The 21374-nt window shown below is 54.9% G+C and overlaps 1 protein-coding gene across 3 annotated transcripts; it reads left to right on the top strand.

Moving 5' to 3' along the window:
• Nucleotides 1–819: 819 nt before the first annotated feature.
• Nucleotides 820–20352, top strand: STX1A (syntaxin 1A). 3 transcript variants are annotated; one of them, XR_010731151.1, is made up of 10 exons: nucleotides 820–882; nucleotides 11444–11521; nucleotides 11889–11988; nucleotides 14587–14661; nucleotides 15415–15488; nucleotides 15584–15692; nucleotides 15794–15867; nucleotides 16709–16846; nucleotides 18451–18640; nucleotides 18982–20352. XR_010731151.1 is itself a non-coding variant. In XM_066274542.1 (10 exons), exons 1-10 carry the CDS (start codon nucleotides 853–855, stop codon nucleotides 19057–19059), a joined length of 867 nt encoding a protein of 288 aa, XP_066130639.1. In that variant the 5' UTR covers nucleotides 820–852; the 3' UTR covers nucleotides 19060–20352. The 3 variants fall into 3 exon arrangements, 2 of the variants coding, with proteins under 2 accessions (XP_066130639.1, XP_066130638.1); XM_066274542.1 differs by having other exon boundaries at nucleotides 18530–18640; XM_066274541.1 differs by lacking the exon at nucleotides 18982–20352 and having other exon boundaries at nucleotides 18530–18972.
• The last annotated feature ends 1022 nt before the right edge of the window (nucleotides 20353–21374 follow it).

Below are 21374 nucleotides of genomic sequence, written 5' to 3'. Positions count from 1 at the left end.
AGGGAAGGAGAGAGGACTATAACTTAGATCTCCCTTCCCCAAAGATAGAGGGTTTCTGTATTCTGCTGGGAGTGGAAACTAAAGGAAAAGGCGCGTTCATCCAGCTTCAGACCCATGAACTGAGAAATTCTGGGGAAAGAGGTCAGAGCTCGAGTTTAGGTGAGAGGATGAGGAAGAGAGTGAAGGGACTCTGGAGGAGATTTCTGGATGGGGGTGCTGGAGGTCCTAAGCACTAAAATCAAGGCTGGGCCTGACCTGTGGTGGCGCAGTGGATAAGGCTTCGACTTGGAATGCTGAGGTCGCCGGTTCAAAACCCTGGGCTTGCCTGGTCAAGGCACATATGGGAGTTGATGCTTCCTGCTCCTCCCCCTGTTCTCTCTCTATCTCTCCCTCTCTCTTTCCCCTCTCTCTCTAGTAAAAATGAATAAATCAAATCTAAAAAAGTAAATAAATAAAATCAAGGCTGGGAGTCCAACCTCCAGCAAATCTCTAGGGATGTGAGGGTCTCTGAGGGTCAAGATCTCAAATGAGGCTGAGAGGCTAAGTCGAGATAGGATTGGGGCAAGGGATACGATTCAGGCAAGAATCACGCGTCGAGAACGCAGGGGGACCAGGGCTTCGACCCAACAGACGACCTTGTTGGGGATGGGGGCAAGGATCTGGACACCCACATGCAACACTAGGCGTGGGCCTGGTGGGGCGGGGCGGACGCTGGGCGGAGCTGGGCTGGGGGCTGGGCCGGGGTCCCAGGGGCCAGGGCGGGGCCGGGCCAGCGCTGCGCAGCCGCGGGGCGGCCGCCGCGCATGCGGGACACACAAGGCTGCAGCCGGCACCGCGGCCACTCCCGGGAGCATGAAGGACCGAACCCAGGAGCTCCGCACGGTGAGTCCGGCCGTCGCGCGCCGCCGCTCGCCGCCCGTCCTGCGCGCGGGCCACTCCTAGCCCGGTTCCGGCGGTCAGCCAGGCGGCAGCCCCTGCGTCCCCGACCTGGACCGGAGAGCGGGGCGGAGCCGGGAACCCTGACCCTGCAACGGGTCCCACTCCTCCGACCCACGCCGGGTCATGAGCTGGCGTGAGCTTGGCCCCGTTGGCCTGCGGGCTGGCGGCTAGAGTCTGGGGTCCCAGATAAACTTTTGGGCTCTTCTCTTTATTTGGGGGGCAGCGTGGAAGGGGTATTATTTGGGTATCCGTGGCGGAAGAGAAGCCTGACCTCTCTCCCGGCCCGCGCAGCAAGTCCGGTCTCTGTCCCCACGCGGCGCCTGATCATTGACCGTCCTGTCCCTGCTGTGGTATAGACAGGCGACAGGACCGCAGTGGGAAGGGTCTGGGAGCGGTCCTCTGCCTAGAGAGCCCCGCTGCGGGGTGTGCTGCGGAAACTGGGCGACCGAGCGAGCGAGCTGGCGGGCGGGTGGGGCTGCGCTCCCAGGCGGGCGCTGGCTCTCGGGGCGCCCCGCCTTCCCCATTACCTCCCGACACTTGTAGCTCCCATCACCTGTGGCTCCCCACCAAGTCGTGATTGGGATCTGCTGCCCGCTCGGGTGCGGGAGGCGTCAGACTCGCCCCCTGTCCACCTTCATGGCTTCCGGGCAGCCCGGCACAGCACTTCCAGACCCTTCCGGAATTCTCTGGTCGAATTCAGACCTGAACATATTTTCCACCTGTGTCTCAGAGGCCGCGGGGTGTGGCTCCTAGGGTGGGTTTTGAGGGGAGTAGGAGGATGCTTAAAGGTTCTGAGTTAGAGCCCACCCTCTCCCAGCCTGACAGAGACCCCAGCGGCCTGCTCCTCATCCACTACCTCCACCCCCTCCCCGGCTTCTGCTATTTAGTAAGATGTTGGCACCTCTGCCCTTAGGGATGGCAAGTCCTCAGGCCTGTGGGGGACAGTGAAGGAAATGAAGCCTGCCTGTGGGGAGCGGAGCCATCAGGGCTCTAGAATGGGTTGAGTTTGCTCTGGTCCCCTGGCTCACCATCCTGCTGTTAGGCCATGCCCACTGTTCTCTGGTGGAGCCTTAGCTCCTACAGCTTGGAACCAGAGGCCTGGGTCCCCTCATATAGAAAGTTTCAAGTGTCCTTTGGGCTTTTTTTTAATTTTTTTTTATTTTTTATTTTTTTTATTTTTTTGCATTTTTCTGAAGCTGGAAACAGGGAGAGACAGTCAGACAGACTCCCGCATGCGCCCGACCGGGATCCACCCGGCACGCCCACCATGGGGCGACGCTCTGCCCACCAGGGAGCGATGCTCTGCCCATCCTGGGCGTCGCCATGTTGCGACCAGAGCCACTCTAGCGCCTGGGGCAGAGGCCACAGAGCCATCCCCAGCGCCCGGGCCATCCTTGCTCCAATGGAGCCTTGGCTGCGGGAGGGGAAGGGAGAGACAGAGAGGAAGGCGCGGCGGAGGGGTGGAGAAGCAAATGGGCGCTTCTCCTATGTGCCCTGGCCGGGAATCGAACCCGGGTCCTCCGCACGCTAGGCCGACGCTCTACCGCTGAGCCAACCGGCCAGGGCCTGTCCTTTGGACTTTTGATTCCATGGCTTGTCCTTACTGCCAAGAGGTTCCTCATGTTTGTGCCTGGGTCTCCCCCATTATATCAGTCTTGGCTGCCCCCCCCCCCGCAGCCTGGGGCTGGGACCTGTACATTCCTTATATTACTGCCTCCATTTCCCCTTTGCTCTGGCTGTCAGCCCCCACTCTACTGGCAGACCTGTGTTATTCCTGGCTGAGTGCCTAGCCCCCAGGGTAAACCCCAGGAGGTTTCAAAGGAAGATGGTGGTGTCTAAACATTTCCCTGCCAGCTTTTGCGGTTGCCCTCAAGTTTCCTGTGCTGTGTTGAGTCAGAAAGAGTTATCTTTGCATTGAATGGTCTTGTGGTGCATCTGCTGATGTTTGGGCATCTGGTGTGTCAGACAGGAGTATATGTGGAAGCAATAGTCAGAGAGGACACAGTCCTCTGCATCTGACAGAGTCTCTGGCTCATTGGCCTTCATTCCCTCTGCTGAAGGGGATACTGAGGCACAAGAGAGCAAGTGACTTGCCTGGTGGATCAAGAGCGATGATAGAAAGGGGCTTTGCCTATGACAAGGCAGACTTAGGTCCGGCTGGGACTGGGTGGCCCCCAGAACAGCTTAAGTTGTAGGGACCTTATCTGTTGCTCTGGTATGTGTCTCAGTGACCCCTCCCACAGTATCCATTTAGGCCATTTGATGAAGGTCCTAAGGAGGAAGATGCAGTAGGACTTAGTAAGGAAGGGTTTCTCTGTGAACCAACTGAAGCTTCCTCTCCAGACCCCAGCTCTCAGGTATTCTGAGCCCATGGATGCTGGCCATAGTCATTGCTGGGGGAAGCCTGCCCATTCGGGGGGTTTAGCAGCCTGAGTGGGGGCTGGCAGGAACCCACAATTGTGGAAATAGTTATTCTGGGAGGCTGCCATTCCCACAAGTCTCCCTTTGGGTCTCAAGTTCCCATCTATGAAGTGGAGACAGGAAAACCTAGAACCCAGATTCTCAGGGCAGTAGGGGTAGTCACAGATCTCCCGACTCTGACTCCATATTTAGGGAAGACCTTGAATCACAGGGATCAGAATTTTTTTTTTTTTAACTTTATTTTATTTATTCATTTTTAGAAAGGAGAGAGAGAGGGAGAGAGAGAGACAGGAGAGACAGAGAGAGAAGGGGGGAGGAGCTGGAAGCATCAACTCCCATATGTGCCTTGACCAGGCAAGCCCAGGGTTTTGAACCGGCGACCTTAGCATTCCAGGTCGACACTTTATCCACTGCGCCACCACAGGTCAGGCAGGGATCAGAATTTTTAGAACACAATTCCCAGGAACCAAGAGGCTAGTTCTGGCTGGCTGGACAGAAGTGGTACTTGGGACAGCAACTTGCCTCACTCTAACCCTCCCTCCTAACTCCTCCCCACCCAACACCATCACGTTTGGAAGGAAGGCCTGCGAAGGGAGCTTACTTCTAAAAATCACAGTTGGTAGCCTGACCTGTGGTGGCGCAGTGGATAAAGCGTTGACCTGGAAATGCTGAGGTCGCCGGTTCAAAACCCTGGGCTTGCCTGGTCAAGGCACATATGGGAGTTGATGCTTCCAGCTCCTCCCTACCTTCTCTCTCTGTCTCTCTCTCCCTCTCTGTCTCTCCCTTTCTCTCTCCTCTCTAAAATGAATAAAAAAAAAATAAAAGTCACAGTTGGTAAAGGAGCTGGCATGTTTCCTCAGTGCTCTGCAGGCAGGTTCAGCCCTCTGGCCTTCTCTAGTCCCCTCATCTAACACAGAGAGTGAAGGGATGGTCGTCAGGGCCAGTGTGGGGGGCCTCAACACTAAGGCAGCCATCAGAGATCAGAAGGGCAACCGGAGGCTTAAGAGGGGCAAAGACTAGCCCAGAGTCACTAAGCCTGGGAGACTTTGGGGCAAGATGTTTCAGGCAGCTCTGCCTGGCATGCTGCTGCCTCCTTCCCTCAATTCAGAGGCCTCCCTGGTTTTCTCTCTGAGAACTTCTCAGAGCTGACCCATCCCTCCCTGGGCCCAGAAGAGTGTTTATCTACATGCTGGGCTGTACGGGACACAAGGGACCCACTGCAGGAGCCAGAGGCAGAGGGAGGAGGAAGAGTTGGGGCGTCCAGACCCTAGAAGAAGCCTTTCTGGAAGAATAGGATTTGGGATGACTCAAGAGAAGTAGTGTTTGTTTGTTTGTTTGTTTGTTTGTTTGTTTGTTTGTTTTACAGGGACAGAGAGTCAGAGAGAGGGATAGATAGGGAGAGGGATAGATAGGGACAGACAGACAGAAACAGAGAGAGATGAGAAGTATCAATCATCAGTTTTTCGTTGCAAAACCTTAGTTGTTTATTGATTGCTTTCTCATATGTGCCTTGACCGGGGCCTTCAGCAGACCAAGTAATCCCTTGCTCGAGCCAGCGACCTTGGGTCCAAGCTGGTGAGCTTTTTGCTCAAGCCAGATGAGCCCGCACTCAATCTGGCAACCTCAAGGTCTTGAACCTGGGTCCTCCACATCCCAGTCCAACGCTCTATCCACTGCGCCACCACCTGGTCAGGCTTAAGAGAAGTAGTTTGATTTGAATGGGAGGAGAAAGGTGGTCCAAAAGGAGGGACCAAAGTGGAGAAAGGCAGAGAGGTGGGAATGTCCAACAAAGTATGGTGGGTGGTCCTGATACCTGGTTTAGAGCAGGGCCCAGCCCACTGGAGCAGCTGGGAAGGCCTTGATGAGAAGCCCAGTGCCCCACTTTGCCCACCAGTTTCCCTTTTCTCTCTCACTACTGGGAAGGGACTGGGGGTCCCAGGGCAACACCAGGCAGGTTTGTGTCTTAACCTCTCTCTCTAGGCTCATTTCATCTGTACAGTGGAGCCAGCAGGATATTCCTTGCAGAGTAGAAGAAATGGAGGTATAAGAATAGGCCCAGGGTGGTGTCTCTCTCCCTCCCTAATTACCTCCTTGGGGTTTCCCAAAAGAAGCAATGGATTTGAGTACATTTTCATCTGGGATGCAGTTAGAATGGCCTTTAGGGACTATCTAGTCCAACCTCCAATCTTACAAGTTGGAAGACTGAGGTCCAGAAAGGGCCAGAGGTTTATCCAAGGTCACACAGCGTATGGGGGCAGAGCCCAGCCCCTCTCTACCATCTGAAGCTGTCACCCTGAGCTCCTGCTAAGGGGTAGACTCTGCTAAGAGCAGAGATCTGATGGGAGAGGGAGTACACAGGATGGGGAGAAGGTGAAGGGCCTCTCACATACCCGACTTGGCTCTGGACCTCTCTCTAGTGATACTGACTTTGATTAGTCATTAAAAAGAAGAAGGGAAAAAAATAGCCTTCCAGGCAGACAACAACAACTCCTACTCAGTGGGAATGAATCAACCCTGCCGGCTGGCTGGCTGCCATCCCTGGGGACTGGCTGCAGGCGCCTCTCAGAGGAATCAAACCCTTGTTTCCAGGAAGGTATCCTGGAATCCTGCAGCCTCTGCCAGGTGAGACCACCAGGGCTCCCTGGCTTCCATTAGGGGAAGCTTTGGGTTTCCTGCCAGTGATTCTAGTGGGATCTTCTCTTCCTAAAGGTTGCTTTGGGGGGCGGCACCCCCTCCCACCCTGCCCAGTTTTTATTCTTGGTTGCTCATGCTGAACTGGAAGCGGTGAGACTAGAGCTGGGACAGTCTTGGCCTCCCTCTTCTAGCTCTGATCAGAAAGGAGTGAGACCCAGACCAGCAGTTCTCAGCCCTGACGGACCTCACCAGTCCCATCCCCATACATTAGGATTTGATTTCTGTGGGGTAGGACCCTGGAAGCTTTTTTTTCTTTTCCCCCAAAGACCAGTGTTGAGAACTATTGAAGGATGAACAGAAAACACCAGGACAAATTGAATATTGGTTGGGTGTGAGATGAAGAGGAGAGTGTGGCTGTCTTCCAGTGTCTGACTTGAGGGGCCCTGGGGAACAGGGAGTTCTAAGCGGGAGGGTTCAGAGGAGGGGGTTCCTGAGGAAGAGGTGGAGGCTAGTTTTGGCCATCCAGCAGGCAGGTGCCCACATGATGTCTGGGTGGGTGGATCCAGAGGATGTTTGAACCTTCAAGCTTGTAATTGCCCAGTGGCTGTAGGTGTCACTCTCCTGTGGAAACTTTCCAAGTCCCAGTTTCAACCCAGCCCACCTTCTGGAGCTGTGACTGCCACTCAGAGAAGGTTGGTGGATTTCCAAGGGAGTTGGGGCCTAATCATTCAAAACATATCTGGATACTTACTTTGTGTATATGGATGATGTTTACTCTGGCCAGCCCAGGCCACTGGGAAAGTGGCCTGCCAGACTAGTTTCTAGTTCCTTTTGATCAACCGTGTATCTGGGTTTGGGCAGGGGAGGTAGGGGTGGCATCCTACATCCTTGTCATCTTTTCAGTGTCCAGTGAGAACTGATGAGGGGTCTGAGTTAATCTGGAGGACATCTCTAGAAAGGTGCTAGATATGGATGAGAATGCAGTGGGCAGCAGACTCATGAGCCACCGATTCTCACAAACTAGAACAAGGACAGAACAAATGGAGAAATGAAACAGCCTGACTGGTGGTGGCGCAGTGGATAGAGCATCGACCTGGGACGCTGAGGACCCAGGTTCGAAACCCTGAGGGCACAGGCTTGAGCACGGGCTTATCCAGCTTGAGTGCAGACTCACCAGCTTGAATGCGGGGTCACTGCTTAAGTATGGGATCTCTGACATGATCCCCTGGTCACTGGCTTGAGGTCCCTCACCCTCTATCAAGGCACATATGAGAAGCAATCAATGAACAATTAAAGTGACTCAACTATGAGTTGATGCTTTTCTTTTCTTTTTTTTTATCGTAATTAAATTAAATTTACTCTGCCTGACCTGTGGTGGCGCAGTGGATAAAGCGTCGATCTGGAAATGCTGAGGTCGCCGGTTCGAAACCCTGGGCTTGCCTGGTCAAGGCACATATGGGAGTTGATGCTTCCAGCTCCTCCCCACCTTCTCTCTCTGTCTCTCTCTCTCCCTTTCTCTGTCTCCTCTCTAAAAAATGAATAAATAAAATTTTTAAAAAAGATTTTAAAAAATTAAATTTATTCTGACATTTAAAAACTTTTTTTTTTTTTTGTATTTTTCTGAAGTTGGAAATGGGGAGGCAGTCAGACAGACTCCCGCATGCGCCCTACCGGGATCCACCCGGCATGCCCACCAGAGGGCGATGCTCTGCCCATCTGGGGCATCACTCTGTTGCAACCAGAGCCATTCTAGCGCCTGAGGCAAAGGCCATGGAGCCATCCTCAGCACCCGGGCCAACTTTGCTCCAATGGAGCCTTGTCTGCGGCAGGGGAAGGGAGAGACAGAGAGGAAGGAGAAGGGGAGGGGTGGAGAAGCAGATGGGTGCTTCTCCTGTGTCCCCTGGCCAGGAATTGAACCTGGGACTCCTGCACACCAGGCCAACGCTCTACCACTGAGCCAACTGGCCAGGGCTATAAGTTGATGCTTTTCATCTCTCTCCCTGACTCTCTCAAAACAAAGGGAGGAAGGGAGGAAAGGAAGAAAGGAAGGAGGGAGGGAGTAAGTTAAGGAAAGAAATTAAGGAAGAAAATTAAGGAAGAAAAAAAGTTTCTTCACTTGAGCCCAAAATCCTTCCAAGAAGACAGTGATAGGAAAGGACTGCAGCTTTCCTTGGCAGAAGGTGCTGTAAGATCACTTATGTAATCTCTGTCTGGCTGTATTAACCGAAGTAGAATATGTGGACAGAGGGAGAGGATGGATCAGCTCTTCAGCACTGCTCAGACCACAGTCAGCAACAGATTGCGTTTGTATCCTTTACTACAGGGGAAGACAGAGGCCAAGCTGAGTAAGTCAGGGGCAGGAGCTACAATTTAGGGCCCCTGAGAAGGATCTGAAGGGGAGGGAATATCAACTTGAGAAGAAAAACCCAGGTAGGATGTGGATTCTGCCTTCAGATTTTTGGCAGGCCCAGCCAAGGGAAAGGGCACCAACAGGTTCTTTATGGCCTAGGGCCAAATCACAGGAAAGAAAGTGACTTTCTGACAATCGGGGCTGCCCAAGATGGGCAGGGCTTTCCATCACAGGAGTTGTGTAAGTTGAGCCTGGAAGCTGGGGCCGAAGTGACTTTTAAGGTCCCTTAGGGCCTGAGTGTCTGTGGCTGTGGCTTCAGAAGGGATGTGACTAGGGTGCCGGAAACCAGAGGATCCAGATACTGACTCAAGGATCTGGGGAAGGCTTCTGGAAGATGGATCTGAAGATGAGGAGAATGTCAACGTCATGGAATGAGCATCCCCAGCAGAGAACTGCATGGAAAACAGGAAGGATAGTGAATTGATTGTAGAGGTAGGGAACCTGTTATAGGTGGGTATGCTGGGCTCCGATTTCAGGCTGGAGCAATGAAGTAAAGAGCAGGTGGGGGTGAAGAGTCCTAAGGAGGAAGATGTAGTAGGACTTAGTAAGGAAGGGTCTGGTCCCCTTGGTGCATCCCCACAGGGTTTTGCTTGGAGCCACAGCTGGTTTGACCAAATCTGCAAGGTCAGGCTCTAAACCCTCCAGTTGTATTTGGGACTAATCGAGTGCCTCTTGGTGTCCTGTTTCCCATCTCTGCCTTCATAGACGGAGAGCCTGGAGGTGGGCTCTCCTGCCAACCTTCCGTTGGAGAAACTACCTGAGTCCAGCCTTCAGTCCTCTGGGGAGGCTGTGGAGGCAGCAGGTCAGAGTTGGCTGGACATCTGGAGAAGATAAGTCCTCATTTTACAAAAGGGCAAACCGCCTGACCAGGCGGTGGTGCAGTGGATAGAGCATCTGACTGGGACGCAGAGGACTCCGGCTTGAACACGTGCTCATCAAGCACTGGCTTGAACCCGGAGTGGCTAGCTTGAGCATGGGATAATAGATATGACCCTATGATTGCTGGCTTGAAGCCCAAGGTCATTCATTGGCTTGAGCAAGCGGTCGCTTGGTCTGCTGTAGCCCCCCAGTCAAGGCACATATGAAAAAGCAATCAATGAACAACTAAGGTGCTGTACCGAAGAATTGATGCTTCTCATCTCTCTCCCTTCCTGTTTGTCTGTCCCTCTCTCTGACTCTCTCTCTGTGTCAAAAAATAACAACAACAACAACAAAACAAATGGGCAAGCTGAGGCCTAGAGGGGGCACCAGCCCAGATCCCAGGGGTCTCAGGCAAGGACTCTTTATCTCTGTGACTCAGATGCCCTAGTCTTGGGCCCTAGCTGGTCATTACTCTTTCTGGGAAGGGAGCTGGAAAATTCTTCTGTCCCTTTGAGCCCAACCGTGTCCTCTGGGCATCAGAACAGAGGACAAGGCGCTGAATGGCAGGAGCTCCTAGGGTCACTGGCCAACCTGGCAAGCTGCCCAGGAAGGGGAACTGGTCTCTTCCAGGCTGAATGCTACATCTGTTTCCCCAGGGAGTGCTTCTCGGGCTCAAATCCTGGGCCCGATGTGGTCTAAAAGTGTGGAAAAGGCTCCTTGATTCCCTGTGTCTATGGCTGGGCTTGGTTGGGGGGACACCTGGTAGCAACTCAGGCACTTGTGGGAGCCAGGATTTATATTAGATCATGGGGGAGGAGATGTGATCTCTTGATGAAAGGGGCCCCTCCAAGCTGTCTCCATAAAGCTGCTAGTCAAGTCCCACTTTGGGACCCCAAGAGTCCCAGGGACACAGCCCTTTAGGACGTGCTGTGCTTCCCTTCCTTCCTCAGCCCTCCTTGCAGCCAGGTGTCACTGACCTCATTTTGTAAATGAGCAAATAGACCCAGAGGGTGAGTCCCTCAGCTTCCTTATCCCCTCTACCTCTGCCTGCTTCTGTCCTGGGTTCCGAGGTAAGAGACTGGAGGGAGGGCCAGTGCCTAGACAGTTAGTGCCTCCTCCCCTTGGGGCCCTGAGAAATAAGGAGGCATGACCAAGCTGGAGAACTCCATTCTCAGGGGTATCCTGGCTTTGGCTGTGGAGAGGGACCTTGGCTTGGCAGCAGAGTAGGTGACACTGGCCGAGTCAAAATGTGGGGTGGGTGGACAGTAATGAGCGTGGCCAGCATGCTGGGAAGTCGGAGATGTCATTACCATCACCCCGTGATGAGAGTGGCTTTTGTATGGCTGCTTCTAGGCCAGCAGAGTGGGGCCTGCCACTGTGGCCGAGGCCTAGGGCTGGCCCCAAGCAGGTGGCAACATGACTTGTCTCTTGTACCTGCTGGGCCCAGCTGTGGGCCTGGAAAAAAGGGCATCCAGGCCTCAGGTCAAGACTGACCAGGAGAGACAGGATCCGAGAGCACCGAGTGGGCAAGGCTGGCAGCCGGCAAAGCCCCATGAGGCAGTCTCTCTCAGGCCTGTCTGGGGTGCTGTGAGGTGGCCTTGTGCCTTAGCCAGCCAGCTTTTTGGTAGGGAGGTGTTGGCATGCGCAGGCCTGGGACAGCCTAGGTCTCCCTTCCAGGGCCCTCCCAGGAAAGAGAGTTTAGGAACACCTAGCCAGGGGAGGGGACAGCTCAGGTGTCGAGGCAGCCTGTCTCAAGCAGGGTCTGTGAGTTGGGGCTATTGGCCTGGGACCAAGCACTGAGGTTTTCTTGCCCAGCCAATGCCAGGGTCCTCCAAGCAGCACCCTAAAGTGAGGAAGGTTCTGGGAGGACCCTAGTCCTGTGGGGAAGGGGCAGGCAGCTGGGCAGGGGAAGGAGTTCCTTGCCTGGAGATGGAGTCTTGGCCCTTTCACCAATTTGACAGGCAAGGCCCCTCTCTTTATGCTGAGTGACCAGAGATCTTTCGGGTCTCACCGTGGCTGGGAGCTGAGGGCCTTATCCCTGCCAAGAGGACAGAAGGGAGTGGTTGGGCTCTGGAGCTGTAGCCAGCAAGCCTGCCAAATATGGATGCCAGGCATTTTGGGGTCCCAGATCCAGTGGTCCTACTACAGGTATGCTCATGTGTACACATCCCCATGCAGGCCAAGGACAGCGATGATGACGATGATGTCACTGTCACCGTGGACCGAGACCGCTTCATGGATGAGTTCTTCGAACAGGTGGGAGCCAGCACACCCAACCTCTCCCCTTACAATGGCAGGCTTTGGGCGACCACATCTCAACTCTGAGCCAGGCCCTCGCTTACACACCTATTCCTGGTTCGGCAGCCCTTGAACACCAGTTAATGAACCTATTTTGAGGGTAAATTGACGGAAGCTCAGAGGGGAACAAAGTTTAGGATGGGACCAGCCCACTCCTCCTCACCCTGCTCTAGAAGGAGCTTGGAGCAGCCAGCCCTGCCACCACCACTGGAAGCCTGGCCCAGCCTAGTTCTGAGCCTGACCTGTGAGCCTGCTCTGGACAAGCCACGGGCCCAAGAAGCCCTGGCCTTGGCTTTTGTCCTGATCACCTGGCCTTGGTCCATAGGTGGAGGAGATCCGAGGCTTCATTGACAAAATCTCAGAGAACGTGGAGGAGGTGAAGCGGAAGCACAGCGCCATCCTGGCCTCCCCCAACCCTGATGAGAGTGAGTGTGTAGGCAGGAGGGGTGGGTTTCAGGCCCCATATGCCTCTAGGAAGGGGCTGCTGCCCCAGAGGAGTGCCTGGCCACGCTGGGGAAGGCTCTGTGGGAATCTCAGGAAACACAGCTGTCCGAAGCCCAGGATAGTGGGGTCAGTGCCCAGTATCATATCCTGGACCCTGGTCTCCCACAGAGACTTGCGTGGGGAGAGGGGTGGCCTTTCTCAAGCCTGGATGGGATCACGCAGCCACCCGCCTTCCCTAGGTAAGCTGGTTTTTTCCCTAAGGCCCTGGGCTGGCTGAAGCCCCGGGATTTCTGGAAGACAAGGAGGGAGGGAGCTGCCTCTGATGAACAGGAGGCCTCTCAGCCTGGCCCCTCCGTTTCCCTTGCCTCCCCGGGGAGCAGATGGCAGCTCTGAAGTGTCAACGCTGTAGGAGGGCAAGCTGGCCAAGCAGGCAGAGCTTCCGGAAAGAGCTGGCAGCCTTAACACCTGGCCACTGGTACCCTGGAGCCAGGCATTCTCAGGGCTCCAGGAAGTCACCTTTCTCTCTGTGCAGGGAGCCTGTCTGTGTCTACATTCCACTTTGTCCCCAGACAGGTCTCCCTGACCTGGCTCCACAATTTCTGTTGAGGTGTCGATCACTACACTATTATGTGCCAGGCTGACAACATGCAGGCCAGGGATCCCCTCCTCTGTAGGGGCTCACCCTCAGTCCCAGGGGCAGTGACAGGGCCGGGCTTACAGCCTGTGGCCCAGGCACTGAGGGCATGCTTTCAGTTTCAGCACTGCCTCCCTGTCCATGGCCTCGCACCCCAAGCACACAGGCACACAGGCATCCTCATGCACCCAGAAAAAAAATCTCTCCACAGCCCCAAGGTGTGCAAGGTCAATGCCACACCAGCCAAGCCCAGTGCCAGGCCCCTTGGAAGGCAAAATGGGTCGGCTGGGAGCCTGGTGACTGTCTCAGAAAGGGGTGGAAAGGAGAGGGGGAGCCACCCAAAGTAGGGCCTCCATTCGGTGCAGTCCTGCTTGGGCCCTCTGCCCAGAGGCCTGTCCGGGGCAGCAGCATGTGATGTGGTTTGTGTGCCCCCGTGGATCTGGGTCGGTGTGTGTCCGTGGTGGGCCACTGCTGCTCAGAAGGGGGCTGATTGTGGGGCAGAAACTATAAAGAGCTGGGGAGTTGGCCTCGCACCTGCTGGAAGGTGGGGTGGCATGGGGCAACAAGCTGCCCAGCCCCCCACCCCCACCCAGGCTGCCTGTGCCATCCTCCTCACTTCCCCCGTGTCACACAGTCAGAAACCAGTTCAGAGGTGCCACCGGTGAGCTGAGCAGGCAGGAGGTCACTGATATGGGTTGAGGAGAGGGGAGGGTTCTAGGCAACGGTGAGCAGAGTTAAGGAGTCACAAGGAAAGATGGCAGTGAGTGGAGGGGCTTTCCTGGACTGAGGCTTGCTCTATCTCCTCTGGGGGCTGCCATCCGGCCTGGGCTATTTTAGGTCTGAGCTAAAAAGGCTGAGACAGAGCAGCTGGTAACCAAGTTTTTCTTTGTTCATACTAAAGAGTCTCCCTCCTCCGCTCCTCAGAGCTCCCCACTCCACCTCATGCATCCTCTACTTGGAAGTGGCCCCTCCTGATTGTCCACTGTAAACATCCCTCCCTGTCCCCTATAGAGGAAGCCCTCGTCCTGGAGGCAAGCAGAGGGTGGATGAGAAAGGTCAGTTGTAGTTTCTCTGGGAGATGAAGTCTGGGGTGCCACCAGGACCTCTCGCTCCACCCAGCACCCAGAGGGAATCAGCCATCTTGCCCCTCTTTGCTAACCAGCCCCTCACAGGGAGTGGAGCAAGCTGGGCACCCTCACAGCCTCTGCCCGCTTCAGGGAGATGGTTCCGGTTGGAACAGGGGCCAGAAACACCAGCTACCGCCCTCCCTCAGCCTCACCCAGTCAGAGGCCCAGCTGCTTGCTACCTCCAGGGCCACCTCTATACTCCAGGGGACCCACCTCTTTGAAGCTTAAAGCTCTTCCCCACCCAGGTTAGGTGCCTCCTGCCCCCATCCACCCCCTAGGCACTCAGAGTTGGCCTGCACTGAGTTAGCACCTGGGGAGGGGCCTTTGTGAGCAGAAAAAGGTGTGTCCCGCCTAGGGAACTTGATGTAGGGGCTGGCTTCTGCCTCTGGACCCTGGCCCTGTCAGCCCACTGAGCCACCAGGTAACACTAGGTGAGCCCACACCCCCCACCTTCGACTCAGGCAAGTATCAAGTAAATGTTCCCCGGTGCCAACTGCAGAATCACCAGCTGCTCCACAATTATTTCTGCCTTAAATTTAGACCCATCTGTTATCTGCAGGGGGTGGGGAACCTGTGAAAGAAGAGAGGCTCCTTGGAAGGCTGCATGAGAGAGGGTGAGGCTGCAGCTGGTGTGGCCCTGGCCCAGGATTGGAGGGACAGACAGAGACTTAGCCAAGGAAGGGGGGAGACCCAGGACCAGGGCCTGTCCAGAGACCCCATCTGCGGGCCCCTCTGTGGGCCCCCTCTGTAGGTGGCTGAGCCAGAACATTAGAATGGGGAAACCCAGGGTGTCTACCCCCACCTTTTTGCCTCCTCAGAGACGAAGGAGGAGCTGGAGGAACTCATGTCTGACATAAAGAAGACAGCAAACAAAGTGCGCTCCAAGCTGAAGAGTGAGTCTGGGCTCCAGCTTGTCTAAGGTGGGGGGCATTTTAGGCCCGCTTCCTCCATGCAGCCCACAGGGTTTCATCAACTTTGAGGGGGTACAACGGGTCTTGCTTTTTTCTCTGAGGCTGCCTTCATGTGCCATTCACTCAATAGCTACCTTGCAGACCTGTTTGTGCCAGGCTTTGGGCTGGCTCTTAGGGTATATACCTAAAGCTTCGTCCAGGGAGTACTCCACTCTGGGCACTGTCTCCCACTTCACCCAAAGAGGGTTAGAGGATTGATCATCACTGCCTAGTTCCACACAGCCTCGATATGCTTGTGTTAGCATAGATGTGCATGCCCGGAGTGCACAGGCCTAGGGCCTGTGTGCCCTGCAGGTTGGAGCCACCTGACCCTCCTCACTCTGGACATGGTCCCATGTTGGGTGTACCGCCTTCCTGAGCAGGAGAGAGATTCATGGGCCTAAGCCACTAGGCCTAACATAGTAGGTGTTCCCATACACACACACACACACACACACACACACACACCTTGGTACGTGCCTGAGGCCTCACAAGTTGTACACACACATCACGCCCAGAAAGGCCTTTGGCTCTTTCTGTCAATGCCTGGCCCATATGACCTCACCCCCACCACCAGGCTGCCTTGTGCCACACAAGTTCCCCCAGGGAAGTTCCTAAGCTAGATCCAGGTTGTGTGGGTCAGGGGTCAGGGTGAATGGGGGCAGATAATGGCTCAGCGGTCATCTGTTCCCCCAGGCATCGAGCAGAGCATCGAACAGGAGGAAGGTCTGAACCGCTCATCCGCAGACCTGAGGATCCGGAAGACGCAGGTGCGGCTGGGCCTCTGGGGTGGGCTGCTGGCCTGTGAGGCTCTAGAGCCATGTGGGGCTGGGCCTGACACCTGCACCCCCATCTCTGACCCCAGCACTCTACACTGTCCCGGAAGTTTGTGGAGGTCATGTCAGAGTACAATGCGACACAGTCTGACTACAGGGAGCGCTGCAAAGGCCGAATCCAGAGGCAACTGGAGATCAGTAAGCAGAGGCAGCGGCAGGGGGAGACCAAGGCCAGGGGCGGGGCGGGGCTACTGCTGAAGTCTCTCGGGGTGCTGCATTCAATGGGCACCTGCTTGCAGCTGGCCGGACCACGACTAGTGAGGAGCTGGAGGACATGCTGGAGAGTGGGAACCCCGCCATCTTTGCCTCTGGGGTGAGTGTGGACCCCACCTTTCCCACAGGGATCCCTCCTACCGTGACTTGGGAGTGCTTGATATGGGCAGTATTTGGACATGGCCACATTATGAGGCAGATTTTAGAGAAGAGGATGAGTCCCAGAGAGAGGGAGGACCAGTTTGAGGTCACATAAATGTTAGTGGCAAAGGTCGCCTGGCTCCTCTCAGTTGAATTCACTTCCTTTGTCACCTCTGCTCATTTGCCAGTAGCTTAGGCTTCTCCCACCATCCACAGGACCTGTTTCCCCTCCTGGGGGACATGGTGCCCTTGGCCGTCTCTATATTCAAGTGAAACTCCATGCTCTTCTGAGCAGGGGACTTTCTGAAAGAGGTGGCATGCAGGTGGAGAGGCAGTTTGGAGGTGTGGGTTCTATGAGGAGAAAGTGTGGGATAGCTACATTCAGTGCAGGAAGAAAGAACAGGAGCAGAGGGGACAGGAGAGGGGCGGGTTAAGGCCTGGGTCCATGGGCCAGTCATCTTGGGTTCGTTACAACACTGGTGATGAGAGCTATCACTTAGCAGTCACCACGCACAAGCCCAGGTCAAGAGTGTTAATAGCCCCATATTACAGGTAGGAAACCGGGTCTCAGAGAAGTTAGGCAACAGCTAGTAAGAGCTGAGCAGAAAGTGGGGGGAGGACTGCAGCTAAGGAGGAAGCCTCTGGCCTTCCTTCCAAGACATTCTGCTCAGGTCAGGTCACTGCCCATCTCAGCTGCCTTTGCAGTTGGCATCCTGCTGTCCTGGTCCCCACCCACCCACCCACACACACATACACACCCCCTTCAGCAAGCGCCTGAGTCCCAGCCCACTGCTCCCTAGATCATCATGGACTCCAGCATCTCGAAGCAGGCCCTGAGTGAGATTGAGACGAGGCACAGTGAGATCATTAAGCTGGAGAACAGCATCCGTGAACTGCACGACATGTTCATGGACATGGCCATGCTTGTGGAGAGCCAGGTGAGCGCCCAGGGCCCCACTGCCCTGCCCCTCAGCCCATAGCAGCACCCAGGACTGCACTAACCCCCACCCCTTTCTGCTCAACACGCTGCCCTGCCTGGGAGGGACCAAGTCTTCAGGTAACTAACCACCTGCAGTTGAAAGTGCCCTTCAGGGCCTCACTTACCTAAAGGCCCCTCTCTGCATGGCTCAGCCACCAGACCCAGGTGCTGCATGGCTCCGCTTGGCCCTCCAGGACCCCAGGCCCTGCATGGCCTTCCCCACCTTGTCCTACCTTGTCTGCCAGCTGTTTGTCATGTAGACACTGTGGACGGACAGTTTTCTAGGAGCTGGAGGTATAGCAGTGACCAAGATAGCTCAGGGCCAGCTTACAGGAGCTAGTGTTTGCTGGATGAAGGGCAGCATAAGTAATGACAGCTGGAACACTCTCCAGTTGTGCCGAGTGCTCAGAGATGTTAGAGGCAGCATGGTGATAGAGCACTGGTTCTCTAACTGAAAGTGCCCAAGAATCACTTGGACAGTTTGTTTTCTTAGAAATTTCCCTGTTCCAGTCCCCATTCCCAGAGATTAGCAGTTTGGGGTAGGAGCCCATAAATCTGCATTTCTGACATGCTCAAGGGTAATGCTGATGCTACTATCCCAGGAGTTACACTTAGAGTACCACTTTGATGCGGTCACTGTGAAGGCCACTTTGGATGGGGTGGTTAGAGAAGGCCTCTCTGAGGAGGAGGTGGTGTTGGAGCTCTGGAGACATCTAGAGGATGAATGAAGAGCTGGCCCAGGGAGAGTAACCAGCAACACCATGGTCCTGACATATCTGAGGAGCAGAAACAAGGTCTGTGTGGCTGGAGTACAGGGGCAGTTGGAAATGAGGTAGACGGGGGCCTTGACAGACAGGTGGAGTCTCTTCTAGATTGGAGGGTCTTAAGTGTGGGAGAGGTATGACCTTAGTCAAGAAGCAGGGAGATCATGAGGATGCCGCCGCTGCCATCTGGGTGAGAGACCATGGTGACATGGACGACATGGGAGTGGTGGACTTGGAGAGCTGTCAGTTGTCAGCACATTGCTGCTGTAGTTTTGGGCAGCATCATGGTTGGAGTGGCCTCTGCAGGCTGCAGGAGACCAGACCACAGGGCCCAAAGGGCTATGAGGCTGATTGATTTGAGAGAGCGGAAGGGAGGGAAAGAGAGGGGGACAGAGAGAGAGGCATCAACTCAGTGTTCCACTTAGTTCCATTTAGTTGTGCATTCATCATTGACTGCTTCTTGTATGTGCCTGACCAGGGATTGAACCCACGACCTCAGCACACCAGGATGACATTCTCTCCACTGAGCCACTCAGCCAGGACTGGGTAGGGGGCTGTCCTTAAAGGCTGAAGGCCAAATGCAGAGCTGGAGGAAACCATCAGGCCTGGAGCCCAGGGCCCCAGCTGTGCACTCTTTGCATGGTCCCCGCACCCTTGGCTGAGGCTGCATGGCCAGTTCCCTCCCCAGGATGGCTGCTCTGAGGGTAGGCAGGAGCTGCCACAGTTGCATGGCCTGCAGGACACAGATGAGAAGCTCTACCCCATATTCCTCACACCCCTTTTCTCTCTCTAACCTCAGGGCAGCATTTTTCTGAAGTCCTGCCCCCTCCTGACCCTGAGGTGGGCCCTCTGGAGCTTGGGTGCCTCTGGCCCTGCAGGGAGAGATGATTGACAGGATCGAGTACAACGTGGAGCATTCAGTGGACTATGTGGAAAGGGCCGTGTCTGACACCAAGAAGGCTGTCAAGTACCAGAGCAAGGCACGCCGGGTCAGTAGTCCCAACTCTGCCCAACCACGTTTCTCACACACACACACACACACACACACACACACACACACACCCATCTGTGATTACAGATCTCCCCACTCTGCCTCTATCCCACCTCTCAGCTCTTACCACAACCTCACCCACCTCTCCCAGGTCTTCAGTGCCTCATTATAAGCACCCCCAGACCCCTTCTAGATCCTCCTGTTGCCCCCATTCAGCCGCTCAGACTCCTAAACCCTCATCACAGCCCCTCTCCAATAGCCCCAATCCCCCAAAAGCTTTGCCCAGCCCCAGCTGCTTCTGTGCTGTCTGAGGCTTTCCTTCCTGCTTTTTTGGTACAGAAGAAGATCATGATCATCATCTGCTGTGTGGTCCTGGGCATTGTCATTGCCTCCATCTTTGGAGGTATTTTTGGATAGAAACTGCCACTCTACTCTGATGGTCCATCCTAAGGAGGCCCCCTGGCTGCTACCACTCTTCAGCTCGGAGCCCCCTCCTTCCCATCCCATACTGCTCCTTTCTCTGCCACGGGGCCCTCCACACCCACCCTGCCCTGAGCCGTCATGTGCATGATCTCTGTAACAGTGTGCGTCTGTACAAGAGGCAGAAGGGAGTCAGGCTGGGAAACAGCCAGTGGGGTGAGGGTGGGTTAGCAAGGGACAGGCTCAGGCCCTGGCCCAAGTTGCCTCACCTGTCCCAGATAAGGCTGCCCGAGGTAGCCATCCATACTCCCCCTTCCTCTGCCTTCAGTAATTCCACTCTTGACTTGGGGTCTGCCCTCGCTGGGCATCAAGGCTCCCTGGACCCCAGCCTTGCCTCCTACTGATCCACCCATCTGCCCTATCCCCTCCAGCTGTCCTCCTAAGCCCGTCCCCCTGAGGGGTGGGGAGCAGCTGGCCACATGGTGCTGCTTTTCAGGTTAGGGGAGGGATGGCCCTGAGAGACAGCCTAGCTCTAGCCTCTAACAGCCAGTCACTGCCAGGGAGGCTCAGGGTGCTGTGGCCAGGTGGTTTCTGGCTGTGTCGAGAGCAGGCTCCCTCCCCTATCTAGGGGCAGAGTCCGACAGTTCTTGGGCTGCCTCAACCTCCCTCCCCACATTCCTAGAGCCCCAGGAGCAACCCCCTTGGCTGTGCCTGACCCCAGGTTACATTCTGGAAGAGGCAGGTTGGTGCCTGGTCTCCAGTGCTACCCGTGGAGCTAGGGAGGGAGAGCAGGCCCGTCAGTCCAAGCCCACAGCCTGGACCAGCCATTCTCCTCAGCAGGCCTTAGTTGGGTCCTCAAGCCATTGTGTGTTGCATGTTTGGGACAGTGGTCCCTGCTCTCTCGTGCTCTGGGAAGTCAGATGTCACTTCAGGCCTGCAATCATGTCCTGCCCTTGCTGTCCCCCATTGATGTGCCACATGAGTGTCAGGTGTCTTAGATGCAGTATTCAGCAGCCAGCCAGGAAAGGGTACCTCCCTCCCCACTATCTTGGGGCTTCTCAAATCAGAAATGGGTCCCCACTTCAAGACTCCTCTCCCTCGATGACAGGCAAGGAGTTTGCATGCCAGTGCATGCAGTAGGGGGTGGGGCCGTGTTGAGCCCCACCTCCCCTCAGCTTTGCTCCTGCCCAGTGACTATGACCACTGCCCGTGTTGCCTTCTTTAACAACTTCCTTCCCGTCCTTTACCCCTTTCACCAAAGGTCTTCGTACCAGCTTCCCATTTTGTGGAATTTTTATGTATAATAAACATTTGTATCTGTACCATGCCTCTGCTTTATATTTCGATTACAATGTCACAGCCTTAGGACTTGGGTCAATGTGTGTCACAATAGGGGGGAGGGACTTCGAGGCAAGGATCCCAGCCTGCTCCCCAGGCTTTAACTTGCAAACCTTCTGGTCCTTTCACCACAGCCTGTTTCAGCCCCTGCTCAGTGGCTGACATTGATGGCCCAGATTTCCACTTTTCTCAAGTCATTGGTGACCAGTGGACCCCTTCTCTTAGCAGTCTTCTAGTCCCCAACCCCCGGGCCGTGGACCGGTACCGGTCCGCAGAGAAAGAATAAATAACTTACATTATTTCCGTTTTATTTATATTTAAGTCTGAATGATGTTTTATTTTTTTTAAATGACCAGATTCCCTCTGTTGCATCGTCTAAGACTCACTCTTGACGCTTGTCTCGGTCACGTGATACATTTATTCATCCCACCCTAAAGGCCGGTCCGTGAAAATATTTTCTGACATTAAACCAGTCCGTGGCCCAAAAAAGGTTGGGGACCACTGATCTAGACAGTCCCCTCTCCCCTCCATGTCCCAGCTAAGGAGGACCTTCCCTCTGATCACCAGTGACTGGACAGAAGGCCAGAGAAAACCAAGTGCTGGGCTGGTCAGCAGCTGCCAGTGCAGCTCAGGGCCAAAGGGCAGCCCAGACTCCTGGGCTGGATAATGCTTTCTGACCATAGGGAAACCAGAGTGGGCAGAGACCTCAGGCCAGTGGGCACCATGGACCCACTTCATCCTGCCCATCTTCCCAACTTTGCCTACTAATATAAACCCCAGATTCATCTTGTAGGTTAAAAAGAATACTTCCATGTTCAGTTCTTTAAACCTAATTTATACCTATAGAATTAATTGCTAGCTTCCACCAACAGAGGAACTTAAATTTGTTTAGGATCACAAAGCTGGAAAATGCCAGTTACAGAGAAAGTAGTTTATTGCTTTTAGAACAAAATAAGATGCTTTAACACTGTTTA

This window comes from Saccopteryx bilineata, chromosome 4, assembly GCF_036850765.1.
Source record: "Saccopteryx bilineata isolate mSacBil1 chromosome 4, mSacBil1_pri_phased_curated, whole genome shotgun sequence".
Classification (NCBI taxonomy): Eukaryota; Metazoa; Chordata; class Mammalia; order Chiroptera; family Emballonuridae; genus Saccopteryx; species Saccopteryx bilineata.
Note: the sequence above shows the minus strand (reverse complement) of the source record. Positions and strands in the feature narration are given on the sequence as shown.

What these genes read in the sequence shown, in the direction of transcription:
- STX1A (XM_066274541.1), top strand. Translation starts at nt 853, where the DNA reads ATGAAGGACCGAACCCAGGAGCTCCGCACG. An exon ending in TGGATGAGTTCTTCGAACAG is followed by an intron (nt 11,522 to 11,888) that starts GTGGGAGCCAGC and finishes CTTGGTCCATAG; the next exon opens with GTGGAGGAGATCCGAGGCTT. An exon ending in AGTGCGCTCCAAGCTGAAGA is followed by an intron (nt 14,662 to 15,414) that starts GTGAGTCTGGGC and finishes CTGTTCCCCCAG; the next exon opens with GCATCGAGCAGAGCATCGAA.